At 37.2% G+C, this 14,304-nt stretch overlaps 1 protein-coding gene across 1 annotated transcript; it reads left to right on the plus strand.

Moving 5' to 3' along the window:
• Positions 1-1,212: 1,212 nt before the first annotated feature.
• On the plus strand, positions 1,213-3,205 carry LOC125209631 (2-methylpropanoate--CoA ligase CCL4-like). The gene is made up of 2 exons (XM_048109221.1): positions 1,213-1,279; positions 1,881-3,205. The coding sequence occupies exons 1-2, from the start codon at positions 1,213-1,215 to the stop codon at positions 3,071-3,073; spliced, it is 1,260 nt and encodes a 419-aa protein (XP_047965178.1). The 3' UTR covers positions 3,074-3,205.
• The last annotated feature ends 11,099 nt before the right edge of the window (positions 3,206-14,304 follow it).

Below are 14,304 nucleotides of genomic sequence, written 5' to 3' on the forward strand. Positions count from 1 at the left end.
CGCTTGAATTGAGGGGAGGTGTTGAAACTACCCACGACTTGATGAATGAAGAAACGAGCTCGACCGAAAAATATGGATGTAATGCAACACGTGTGGATATTGATCGTGAAGATAAGGAATCCAAAGCAGTTCCACCTCAGCTCATGAATTGGAAAGCTGCTCTGTTGGGCCACTAACAACGTGTGTGAAATGGTGGTTAGAAGAAAGGATGATGGACCATGATCTAGTTAGTTTCAGATTGCACGTTCTGTCAGTTGCAGTAGATGACTATATATATAGCTTATTTTGTAACTTGTTCATGATTCATGAAATCAAATTAGAAATGCAATTCAAAACTTGCACAATGAAGTTCTTTTGCCTACTTTCCTTTGTTGCTATTTTTGTTCACGGAGGGAGTACTACATAAACGTATAACTCATATTCCACTAATTTTTTGAACTCGTTTTTCTATTACATTTCTTAAAACCCGTGTCAGGTCAAATGGTGACAAATTATTAGGGACGAATTGAATCATTCTTAAGATCTTATATAAATATAAATTTAATAATTACATTACAATAAAATACTTTGAAAATAATTTAGGAAAGAAAAAAATACTCCCTTCGTTCTATGTTAAATGAGTCATTTTTCTATTTTGAAAAGTTCCAAGTTAATTGGGTCATTTCTATTTTTGTGCAACTTTGATCTCTTTTCATCTCTTTTACTTTATTCTCTCTTACTTTCTTAATCTCCGTGCTGAAAAGAAACGCCACAATTAACAAGGAACGGATGAAGTATAATAAATAAAAAACTACTAAAACATTTTAAAATCTTATAGTACTAGCATATACTCCTCCGTCCGCGAATATGACTTCCGACTTTCCATTTTGATCCGTCCGCGAATAAGAGTCTCGGTTCATAATTACTATAAATAATAAAGAGACCCACATTCCACTAACTCATTCCACTCACATATCATTTAAAACAAATATACATAAGTGGAACTCATATTCCACTAATTTTCTAATACTTACTTTTCTTAACATTTCTTAAAACTTGTGTCGGAATGAATTGAGACTCCTATTCGCGGACGAAAGGAGTAATAATTAACGTAGATAATTTGATAAATTGAGTTATTTGTAACAAAATATCATTTGTTTGAATAAAAGTTCAGCCCAACCCGTTTCAGATATGGGCCTAGGTTGGCCTGAGCCAAAATATAGGCGGGAATCGATGGGCTTGAATCGACCCAGCCCAGTTGACAACTCTGGTTCAGACCCAAGCTCAGTTGACAACTCTAGTATGTTGGATTTGTTTTCTTATGGAACATCCATGTGGGTGCAACCACTAAATACTAGACACTGGTAGTTATACTTTGTTACAATTATTTTTGGAATATTTTATTATTCCCTCCGTTCTAAGGAAGATGATCCATTTTTTAGGTGGTACGCGATTTTATACAACTTTATTTTATGTATTAAGTGGAGAAAGTAGTAAGAGAAATCAGAAATGAAATAAAATTAAGATAAAAGGTATTTTTATTTTAAGTAATAAATCATCTTAAATGGGAGGAATTAAAAAGGTAAGTGAGTCATGGCAATGGACTGAAGGAGTACTTATTTTTGTTTATTAGTGCATTAAATTTACACTTTAGAATATGTAACCGCTGACTCATTTGATACCCTTAATTCTTATCTCACCCTCATCCTACACACCCCACTCTAAAAAAGGCAAAAAATATATAACAAAACAACCCATTTCACCAAAACGGCAAATAATACTTCCACAAAGAAACGAGAAGAAAAGAGAGGAGATAGATTCCACCCATATCTTCTGATAAATTCACATGGTCCCATAGCAAAGACAAAATTGATGTTATGAATTATGGGCTGATTAATCAGCAAATCATGAGAGCCCTTTTCTGGATAATTACGACACCGTTTTGGAGAAAGGCGATCCTAATTTCGATTGGGTTCAGCCGGAGACTGAATTCGATCCGTTGACTCTGAATTACACCTCCGGCACCACCTCGGCTCCCAAAGGCGTCGTCCACAGCCACCGCGGCACTTTCCTTGTGACGATCGATTCGTTGATTTCGTGGTCGGTGCCGAAGGAGCCGGTTTATTTATGGACGCTGCCGATGTTCCACGCCAACGGGTGGAGCTACACCTGGGGGATGGCCGCGGCCGGCGGCACCAATGTCTGCCTCCGGAAATTCGACGCCGCCGCGATCTACGCTGCGATCCACACGTATCACGTGACGCACATGTGCGGCGCGCCGGTGGTGCTCAACTTGCTCACTAACGGCAATCCGAAGCCGCTGGAGAAGCCGGTGGAGATCATGACCGCCGGAGCGCCGCCTCCGGCGGCTGTGCTCTTCCGGACGGAGTCGCTGGGGTTCGTCGTGAGCCACGGGTACGGCCTGACGGAGACCGGAGGGCTGGTGGTGTTCTGCACGTGGAAGAAAAAGTGGAACATGTTTCCGGCGGTGGAGAGGGCGAAGCTGAAGGCGCGACAAGGCGTGAGAACTCCCGCGATGGCAGAGATCGACGTGATCGATGCTGAAACAGGGAAAAGCGTGGAGCGCGATGGGAAAACTCTAGGTGAGGTGGTTCTCTGCGGCGGCTGCGTGATGTTAGGCTATTTGAAAGACGCGGAGGGGACCGCCAAGGCGTTGAAAGACGGGTGGTTTTTCACCGGCGATGTCGGAGTGATGCACCCCGACGGCTATATAGAGATCAAGGACCGGTCCAAGGATGTGATCATCAGTGGAGGGGAGAATCTGAGCAGCGTGGAGGTGGAATCGGTTTTGTACGGGCATCCGGCGGTGAATGAGGCGGCGGTGGTGGCGAGGCCGGATGAATTCTGGGGAGAGACGCCGTGTGCGTTCGTGAGCTTGAAGGAAGGGGTGAAGGAGAAACCGACGGAGAAAGATGTGATTGAGTATTGCAGGGAGAGGATGCCGCGGTATATGGTGCCTAAAACGGTGGTGTTCGAGGCGGAGCTGCCCAAAACCTCCACCGGAAAAATACAAAAGTTTGTGCTCAGAGAGGCGGCGAAGGCGATGGGATCGGCAAACCTCAGCAAGCTCTAGTGAGTCAACGCTGACTTTTAGAGTATACTGGTTTAATAATATCGTACTTGATTTGGTTGATGCATTTCTATATTTTGCAATTTATGTAATTGTAACATTTTCCGAAATGTATTGTGATTTTCTGCGTTTTCATTCATACTACCAAATAAAATGCCATTCATGTGCTATTTTGAAATCAAACTTTGTGTAGCATACTTTTTTTTAGCTGAATGTGTGCAAACAACACTAACAACGTTGAAATATGAGGCATTATTGATAACTAATCATGTAACTTCTTTTAATCGCAATCAATATGTAAATTAGACCCGCTTGAATTTTGTGTATATTGTTAAGTTAGATATAAAGCTGTTCTTGAAATTGATATGATTCAAGATAACTCCAACTGACGTGTGATCTATCTATGAGCAATATAAAATAATCTCAACATGTAATTTTATACTGCATGATAGTGTATTGTTTTGATTTGAGTTACATCTACTATTAATCTTGTGAGTTGTATTTTAAAATTGTTCTAGGGACTCTAAATACTAGTGAAAGCAAATGATAGCCGTTGATTGCATTAATTTCCTATTCAATGCGATTTGTTAATCTAATTAATGTGTGAAATACGGAAAAATCCAAATCCGGATAACATATTAAAAGATACAACTCGGATATAATAAATTATTATGAATGTCCATATTTCAAAGGGAAAGTATGAAAGAAATCAATTATTTCAGTTTTTGCACATGAAAGTTGAAACCCAATCTTTCTTTTTTTCTCCACTGCTCCACCTTTTTCCTTTTCTTGAACAATCATCTAACATCTAAGTACACTATATTGAATCAATTCAGTTAGAAACGCAAAGCATGGAGAGAGCAAATATTCCTTCAATAATAAAAAGTCGTTGCACGTGGTAATGCATTTTACGTAGGATCATTGAAATTTATGCATTAATTATATAATATAACAGAGAAAAATATACGGAGTATGTTTTTAAACTTATTTTGGGAATAGACCCTTTCAATATTTAATTCAATTGAATACTTCAGTTTCAATGAATGTCATAATTAGGTCGTAATCTTTGTTTTTCTTTTGACTTGATGTAAGGAGATAGATAAAGTATAAAATCTTAGCCACTCCATTACATGATAAGATCATATGACCACTAAATAAACCGAATATTCTAATCTAATATTAAAACATTTCATTAAATTATTAGTATTATGTAATCAAGTGACTATTATGGGACTAATAGTAAGCAAGGGTCCAACGAAAAAACTTTTACTCGTAGAGGCTTTATTTGCCTATTCTTAATGACCGAAAACACTCTAAACCCTATGTTCATTAATCTAATATCGGAAAACTTCAACCTAATAGCTCAAACTCAAATGCTCAGACTAATAATTTTTCAGCAAATAATAAAGTTTATATAAATTAATTAAAGATTTTTGAGTTGAAAAGAAATCACCTCATTTATAATATAAATTAATACTATTAATTGACTTCTGCTAATAAAAAAGATAATGGAGTAAAGGCCAAAATTGGTCTGAATATATGTCTATTTTATCATTTTGGTCTTCCATCAACATTTCCGTTAATATTTAACGTTCAACCATTTTAATCACAATTTTGACCGACTTAAGCAATTTTTAATTATTTAATAATTCTTAATCATAACTATATATCATTTAAAAAAGAAAATAAAGAGGAAGTCACCCGCCTCTCCAGCCTCACAATCGCCGATTGGAAAGGCATCTCCGGCCCCATCCCCTCCTGCATCACCTCCCGTCCCTTCCTCCGCATCCTCGACCTCGTCGGCAACAAGTTCACCGGCCCCATCCCCGCCGACATCGGCCGCATCAGCCGCCTCACCGTCCTCAATGTCGCCAATAAACAGATCTCCGGCTACATCCCCCGCTTCCTCACCAATATCTCCTCCCTAATGCCTCTCGACATCCGCAGCAACCAGATCTCCAGCACAATTCCGAGAAATTTCGGAAAATTGAGAATGCTCAGCCGCGCATTGCTCAGCAAAAACAAGCTCATCGGCGCAATTCCAGCGTCGATTTCCTACTTCTACCACCTCAGATCTGGATCTGTCTCTCAACCACTCGTACCGGAATCGAAGGTCACGTCGGCCACCACCACTCTCGCCGGACCAGGTGCTCTTCCCCTTCCCCTCCCCCTTCTCCTTCTCCATCTGCCGAGAAACTAGCCGCCGCTCGTCGCTCGTCGCTCGCCGTCGAAGTGAGAGAGGGCGAGAGAGTGAATCGCGTTTTTTTTCAAAAATGTCTGCAGACTTTCTCTTTATTTTCTTTTTTAAAATTCTTATTTTTTATTATAAATGATATATCCTTAAATAATTAAAGTTATGATTAAGAGTTATTAAATAATTAAAAATTGCTTAAGTTGGTCAAAACTGTGATTAAAATGGTTGACCGTTAAATATTAACGGAAATGCAGACGGAGGACCAAAATGATCAAATTTCTATATATTCAGGACCGAAAAATCCAAAAGATAAAGTTTAGGACCAAAATGATAAAATAAGCATATGTTCAGGACCAATTTTATTTTTACTCAAAGATAATGTGAAAAAGAGGTTTGCATGATTCACCGCACTCTACCGAAATATTTTATACTAGTATATTTTAAGGAGATAGAACTTTTAATAGAAGATAAAACTCCACACATATCTCTAACTCTTTTATACTCCTTTATCCCAATTAAATTGTGCATTTCTTTTGGACGTGAAGATCAAAAAATTCTATTAAATAGGTCAAATAAAGATAAAATAGAATAAAAAGACTAAAATAAGAGAGGTAAGAGATAGTAAAGTAGAGAAAATAAAGTAAGAATGGTTAAAAAAAATGATTCAACTTAGTTGGGACAACATCTCTAAAAGAAATACGACTCAACGTAGTTGGGACGAAGGAAACAGTATGTTCTTGTGACCGTTTTCTTTACCATACTAACGGTAGCCATTGTTGCCTTTTCTTATAAGCTTCAAAATCTCACACTTAGCCCCTTCATATGATTTAGTCTTCAGCAATTTAATATATGCAGAAGTAAGCCTCTCTCCTCTTATTACTTATCCCCAGTTTTTAGCCAACCCCTACAATGGTTTCTCCCTTATTTCTCCCTTATTTCTCCCTAACTCAACATTTCATTTTTACATCATCACTAATTTAATTGTTTTATTTTTATATATAATAAAGCTAGCTTATTTAATTTATAAAGATAAATCAAATAAATAGTAATAAAGTTCGTTGTATTAAACACGGGTACACATTACAACGAAGAAAATTAAAAAAAAAAAAAAAAGTACACGAATGGAAATAAAAAATCAAAAAAAAAATTCAAAGAAAAAAAAATTCAAGGGCGGTGGGCGCGGTTTCTATTTGCCCACAATTCTTCGATGATATCGTGTTGTAGTGCTTGATGGGCCTCCTTCTGGTGTATGTCCATGAACGCCTGGAACCGTTCATGTTCGTTGTGCGGTACACCCTGGCGGGCGGACTCGGTTGAGACACCGTGACTCGATGATGCAACACTTGGGTCGTTGGTGACGTCGAGGACGCCTTCGTGTTCATCTTCGATGATCATGTTATGCATGATGATGCACGCATACATGATATCGGCAATATCCCCCTGGTAGAAAAAGCGCGTCGGACCCTTTACCAGTGCAAATCGCGATTGGAGCACCCCAAATGCCCTCTCCACATCCTTGCGCGCAGACTCTTGCGCTCGGGCAAAATACCTTCTTCTATCTCCGAGTGGGCATCTGATCGTCTTCAGAAACACGGGCCATTGCGGATAGATGCCGTCAGCCAGGTAGTACCCCATGTTATGCACATTGCCATTGGCCGTGAATTCGATGGAGGGGCCTAATCCGTTGATCCGCTCGTTGAAAAGGGGCGAGGAATTGAGAACATTTAGGTCGTTGTTCGACCCGGCTATACCAAAATAAGCATGCCAAATCCAAAGCCGTTGGTCGGCAACGGCTTCAAGAATGATGGTGGGATGCGTACCTTTGTAGCCGGTAGTAACCGGCCTCGCCACGCGGTTGGGCAGCTTCTTCCACCGCGCTGCATACAAACGATGCCGCGAGCATCCCCGAAAGCCGTGGGTCCTCCAAAGGCCAATCCAGCAGGAACCGGGCAGTCACCGCGTCCGGCGAGCGAAGGTAGTGCTCCCAAATATCTCTCGCACGCCCGACGTAAATTCTTCGTGCACTCGCTGCGCGCCGTCTCGCCGCATTGCGTATACTCATCGAACATGTCGGCGGACCCTCCATATGCCAACCGCCGGATGGCAACAAGCAGCATTTTGTCAGAGGGGCGATAGTCCGGCTTTCCTCGCTGCGTCTCGCCGGAGCCGGAACCGGGGTAACGCGCGGACAACGCATTAACAATGCGCAGGAAGAGGGAGCGGCGCATTCTGAACCGGCGACGAAATACATCTGCCGGATAACGTGGTTCCTCCGCGAAATAATCGGCGAACAGCCGATCGTGCGCACCAGTGTGGTTGCGAGGGATGTATCGGCGCCGCCGGCGGATTGGCCGTTGGGGGGGTGGCTGCCGCATTCGAGCGATCTCGCTTTGTATGCAGCGGGAGATATAGTTGTTGATTGGGTTGTTGGCGAAACCCGCTACATCCCATCCGGTGGGAGCGGGAGGTACCTCTTCTTCGGAAGAAGAATGTGATATTTCCTCGTCGGACTGAGCACGAGACGATGAATCAGAACTCATTTAATAAAGATGGAGAGAAAAAAGATTGAAAATTTGTGTGAATGAAGTTTGTGGGTGATGAATGGAGGAAGAGGATGAAATATTTATAGGGGTGGGATAAAATAGCCGTTCGGCCAAAAAAAAAAAAAAAAAAAAAAAATTTTAAAAATCGCCGATTATCGCCGAGCGTCGCCCACAGTGGCCGGCGATCGCTCGGCGATAATCCGGCGATAAATCGCCACTCGGCTCAACGTAGACGAAGGAAACAGTATGTTCTTGTGACCGTTTTCTTTACCATACTAACGGTAGCCATTGTTGCCTTTTCTTATAAGCTTCAAAATCTCACACTTAGCCCCTTCATATGATTTAGTCTTCAGCAATTTAATATATGCAGAAGTAAGCCTCTCTCCTCTTATTACTGTATCCGCCTTGGGGGTGAGGTGACCCCATAATCGTCCGAAAGTCTAATAGTCTTTTAGAGTTGAAACGAAAAATAACATTATCGACTCCTCAGTATAAAAATACTTCTTCCGTTTCAAGGAAGATGACCCATTCCTTAGGCGGCACGGAAATTTATGCAATTTTATTTTGTGTGTGAAGTGGAGAGAGTAAGTAAGAGAAAGTGAATAAAGTAAAGATAAATGTGTTTATATTTTTAGTACTGAGTCATCTTAATTGAGATAAACTAAAAAAAAAAAATGGGTCATCTTTAATAAAATGAAATGTATTTTTTCAATACATGGAGTAAGATTTGGCCCTCCATAACTAAGTTTCTTCTAGACTATTTTTATGGATCTCTACTTGTTACTTATTTTTTACTCCACTACTTTTAAAACAACACCAATATGTAAGGCAACAAAGCATCATCCATTCTTTAATTAGTCAATGGAGCACATTTTTTATTTTCTATGCATTTATTATTTTAATTTATTTACTATAAAATCTAATTACATTATTTTTTAATCTAAATAAAATACAAGGTTTGTTAAAAATAAAATAATCATATGAGTACGCAAATAATTTTAATTATTTTTTAATTTAATATTCAAATGAAATTCATATAATTATTACTTCCGTATATAATTTAAAATTTATACTCATGAAAATTACATAGCGACAAAAATATAAACATGCTATTAGAAAAATGAAAGAAAAAACACAAGAAAAAATGCAATAAAATAAAAAAACACACTAAAATAAATATTCCCTTAGTCTCATATTACTTGAAGCGTTTCTTTTCAGCACGAGATTTAAGAAAGTTGTGTTTAGTGAGTTAACTAAAGTAGAGTGACGCAAATGGTCCCTGAACAATGTGTTTTGCACGCGAATGATACCTAAACTTTAAAAATATCATAGGTCGTCACTGAACTAAGGTGTAATCGCATTTATGGTACTTTTTCACTATTCATCACAATTTTACACTCAAAATACCCCTAAGACATGAAGGACATTTTTGGACTTTCATATATATGTATTGGATTTGATATTTTCTTTATCTCTTTCTCTAGTACAGAATTATGATATTTTCTTATAGTTTGAGTACCTAAAATGATGGAGTATTATTCACTTCACTTTTGAATCACATTTTGTGTCAGATCATTTTTCTCTCTATTTCACTAAAATTTTTAGAGCATTCACAATGGGGGGGCGATCACCAAGGCCGATTGATCTCCCCCCGCCCCCGACCGGTCACCATTGCGGAGGGAGGGCCGATTCTCCCTCCCCCTCGCCTCCGCACCCGCGCCGATCAATGGCCTCAGCCGATGGCCCCATAGGCTCTGCATGGGCCTCCATTGCGGAGGCTCGGGACCGATGGCAGAGTCGATTTTCCCTTTTTTGTTTTTTTAATTTTTTTTTCTTCTCCTATTATAAATACCTCAATCTCTTCTCTTTCATTTCACACACCCACGTCCTTCTCTATTTCACATTTATGCTTTATTTAGTTATAAAAATAAAATATGTTTTTTATCGTATATTTTACGCTGTCTTTAATTATTACATCAAAAAAAATTAAAAGAGTGAAATGAAATAGTGATGATGTGGAAATGAGTTAGACTCTGAGATAGACTTTGGGATGGATTCTCATTGCAGGGAGATAGGCTCTGGAATGAACATGCTGACGTGGCAGGAAAATATAGAGATAGACTTGAAATGAGCTCCGGAGATAGACTCTTATTGTGAAGGCTCTTAAAAAATAAAAAATACTAGAACAATAAAATTCTTAAGCATTTCGCTTTTTATTCTAATCATCCCAAATCTAACCTCATAATTTATTAAAGCATTTCACTTTTTATTCTAATCATCCCAAATCTGACCTCATAACTTATTAAGGGGAGTATACAATATTATAGCCATTCAATTATTGGAACACTTCCCCAAAAATTTGGAATTAGTCTATGGACATGTATAATCAAATAATGTGATGATGTACTTTTCTGTTCCATATTTCAAAAATTAATTTCACAATCTCTTGTCCTCTTAATTATACTTCTTGTCACACAATATAAGTCATGCTTCTTATGTCCAAAAAAAAAAACAATTTGTGTATAGTACGAATTTTAATGTAGAATTAGTGAAGTAAGAGAGAAGAGAAAAAAGTAAGAGAGAGTAAAAAAAAGTAAGTGAAAAGTAGTATTAGTAAAATGATAATAGGATTACACCCTCCGTCCTAGATAATTTGGGTCACTTTGACCCAATATGGGTTTTAAAAAATCTAATGGAAAGTGAGTTAAAAAAGTTGGTGAAATGTGGGTCCTACTTTTAAAGTAGTAGTTTTATAATAAAATGTGAATAGAAATGAGTTAGTGGAATATGAGGTCAACTACCAAAAATGGTAAAAGTGAAGTGAGACAAATTATGCCGGACGGGCCGAAATGGAATACTAGGTCGAATTATCTAGGATGGAGGGAGTATTATTTATTGAAAACTTTCCATAAATAAATATGCTCTATTTTTTGTGGACGGCCAAAAATGGTAATTGTGCTCTATTTTTTGTGGATGGAGGGAGTATTTAATTTGGGTATTAAATTTAAGAAATATAAAGAAAAATAACTTGAATAAGTTAGAGGAATGTGAGTCTCATTTATATATACTATTAGAGTGGAATAAGTTGGTGGAATGTGAAGCTTACTACCATGTATGGAAAAATGAAATAAGACTCTTATTGTGGAACATATGAAAAATACAAAATAGGACTTTTATTGTGGGACGGAGGAAGTAGCCACTAACTTGTGTTACAAATACTCTCTACCCGTTACATATTAATTTAATTATTTTTCTATTTTAGAAAATTTCAAAATAATTGAATCATTTCTATTTTTTGGCAAAAAATAATTCTCTTTCTTATTTTAATTTTTTGTCTCTCTTACTTTATTCAATATCAATTCAATACACTATTCTTTATTTCTGTGGCAGAAAGACGTCTTTATTAACAATAAATTGAGGGAGTACTATGTTAATTTCTCATCCATAGAAATATCAAGCTTTTCTTTTCTTGCTTTACTCGTCCATGAGAAAATATATATTAATGTTTTTCTTGTTAATCATTTAAAATTAGAGTAATTTCCGTTTATCTAGGTAAAATTTAGTTTTTAATGATATAAGTCTCACTTTTCATTAAAAATATTTAAACAATATTACTCTACTTCTCTTTCTTAATTTACTAAATTTGTATTAAAATTCTTGTTAATGATATCACAATTATTTCGTGTACATAAATAATATCTAACGTTGGAATGTGGACAATATATTTTTGGTGATGTCCCATAAAATTACGAAAGTGTCACATTTTGGATATTTTAGCACACATGCTCACCATTATTTATTCATATTATAAAATTAACGCCCAATAATTAATTAACACAAATGTCAAACTTTTTTCTTCACTCATGCATCGTTTACAAATAAAACAAACAAATATACAGTGACAAATACATGGACTGAATTTTGAAACTATTTTTCCTATTACCAATATGATTTAAAGATTGAACCTTGTTAACTTGTATCACTCAAACCCCATATGTATCTACTATGTGACGACAAGAATGTGATAGCTATTGGGTGACGTTCGATTGTCATGACTAATTATCAGTATGATAATTCATTTAAAATTGAGTTGTGAAATTATTTTGGTTGAAGAGAGTGATTATAATTAATTATCACATGATTAATTATCAGATGCTAAATCGTGATATTTAATCTCAAAAATTAAACATAATATATATTTAATTAGGAGATATAATATTGTAAATTATATTATTATTCTAACAGGACGTAGAGGTGTAATTCTCAGAAATTAATTAGAAGTATTTTTGTGGGGTCTACCGTGTGGACGTGGATGTCTCTATCTCATTATGGAGGTAGGTTTCCTCAGTTGGACAGCAATGGGAATGCTTGTCGGTTTGATTTTTGTTTTTAGTGCTCATGATTTTCTCATGCTCCCTTCTTCTGCTATTGACTCGACTATTTACACTAAATTTAAATCTATTTTTGAGTATATGTCACGCTAAAATATAGTTTTATTCCAATTATTTACACCAAATTCAAAATTTACACCATTTTTTAGTTTTGTCTCATAAAATTTTTGCAGTAACACCATATTTGGTGTTATTTCACCAAAAAACACAAAAAATGGGTTTGAATTTGGTGTATGATTAAAGAAGATTTCTATATCAAAACTCATTTTTCAAGTATGATTGGAGATGGTCTAGGAGTCCTATTTATGAGTGGTATGGATCTTAGGAAATATGAAAAGTGAGAGGAAAAGAGTTAGTAGAACAGGATTTCACATGTATATATTAGTTTTAAATGAAATGTGAGTGAAATGAGTTAGTAGAAGGTGAGACTCTATTATTATTTATATTAAAAGTGAACCGAAACTCTTATTCGCGGACATACTAAAATGAAAAATTAAGACTCTTGTTCATGGATAAGGGAGCAACTCACAAGGTTTGGGAAGGATCTCATTTTTGTGACGGGACGTCGAAATCTAACAACCATACTACGATGCTAGGTATATATGTCCCGTTTTAAATGAAGCTTATAGCTAGAGTTGCTAATAATTTAATGATGCAATGATGTAGGGATTGGAATTTCTCTTCTGCCGGCTAATATTTATTATGATTTGCACTAAGCATTAAATCTCTCCCCTATAAAATTAACTGAAGATAATAATAGTAGGTTGGAGCTATAGTAGTTGATTTAGCACAGGGGTTGGCTGTGAAATCTACTATCGATATAGATTTTTTTATTATTATTAATAGCAAATGCTCACACCACGATACGACGAGCTATAAAGAGGCAAGTTCAAAAGTGGAACCACCAACAAAAGCGAAATCCCCTACCTCCCAAAAAAGAAATCCAAAACAAGCAAAAAACTGCAACCCCAACAAATCAACAAACCAACCATCCTCTCACTGAGCCAAAACCCAAAACAAAGCCACAAAAGAAAGAAAAAACAACAAGAGCCACAAAAACAACTATCCATATAGATAGTACTAATACTATCCATATAGAGATAGTACTAATAACGAAGAATTTCAATATGATTTGCATGCTCATCGTATACAACATATATAGAGGGGCGAATTTACAACAATTAACATTTCCTCTACGTGTGCTACATACGGAAATAGTTCGATTAAATAGAATTTCTTCCCTCGAGACTTTGAGATTTTTTTGAGCAGATGCAAAATCTTACATGAGGATTGAGGAGTGATAATAGAGTTGTCAACTAGGCTGAACACGACTCAAGCCGAATGTGAGTTGATCCAAGCTTAGCCCATCAGTGAAAAGAATCAGATCTAGCTTGGGCTCACTAATTAAAATAGGTCTATCTATACCCATCATAAACCTATACCAACTCAGCCGGTCCTAGGACCAGTCTATATATGACTAATTGTTGGGTCTCGGTGGCGCACACCCGAACTCCACATTAGTATGATATTGTCCGCTTTAGGAAAAGCCCTCACGGTTTTGATCTTGGGGTACTCCCCAAAAGGCCTCATCAGATTAGGGATGGATTCACTAATTACCAAGACCTCTTTGTTCTTGTACAAGAGAGCTCAGCCAAACTCTCACCCACGCGGCTGATATACACTATTAGAGAAGTGTAAGTGTACAAATGATACAAGAATTGGAACCCTAACTATTACAGATCTCTCAGCCGAAACCCTAGCTGGTTCATCTTCCTTACAAAGAAGACTGCACAACCTTAATAGTTTTCAAACAAGGTCCCATAATAAGCATATCATCCACATACAGCAAAAGAAACACAGGAACAGAATCAAGATCTTTAATATACATGCATGCATCAAACGTACTTCTAACAAAGCCTAACTTATGCATACAATTATTGAACTTGATGTTCCACTGCCTGGGAGATTGCTTCAAGCCATACAGGGCCTTCTTCAATAAACACACATGATTAGGAAACTTAGGGTCAACAAAGCCTTCAGGTTGTTTCATGTAAATAGGTTTATCTAACTCACCATGCAGGAAGGCAGTCTTAACATCCATCTACT

Source organism: Salvia hispanica, chromosome 3 (genome assembly GCF_023119035.1).
Source record: "Salvia hispanica cultivar TCC Black 2014 chromosome 3, UniMelb_Shisp_WGS_1.0, whole genome shotgun sequence".
Taxonomy (NCBI): Eukaryota; Viridiplantae; Streptophyta; class Magnoliopsida; order Lamiales; family Lamiaceae; genus Salvia; species Salvia hispanica.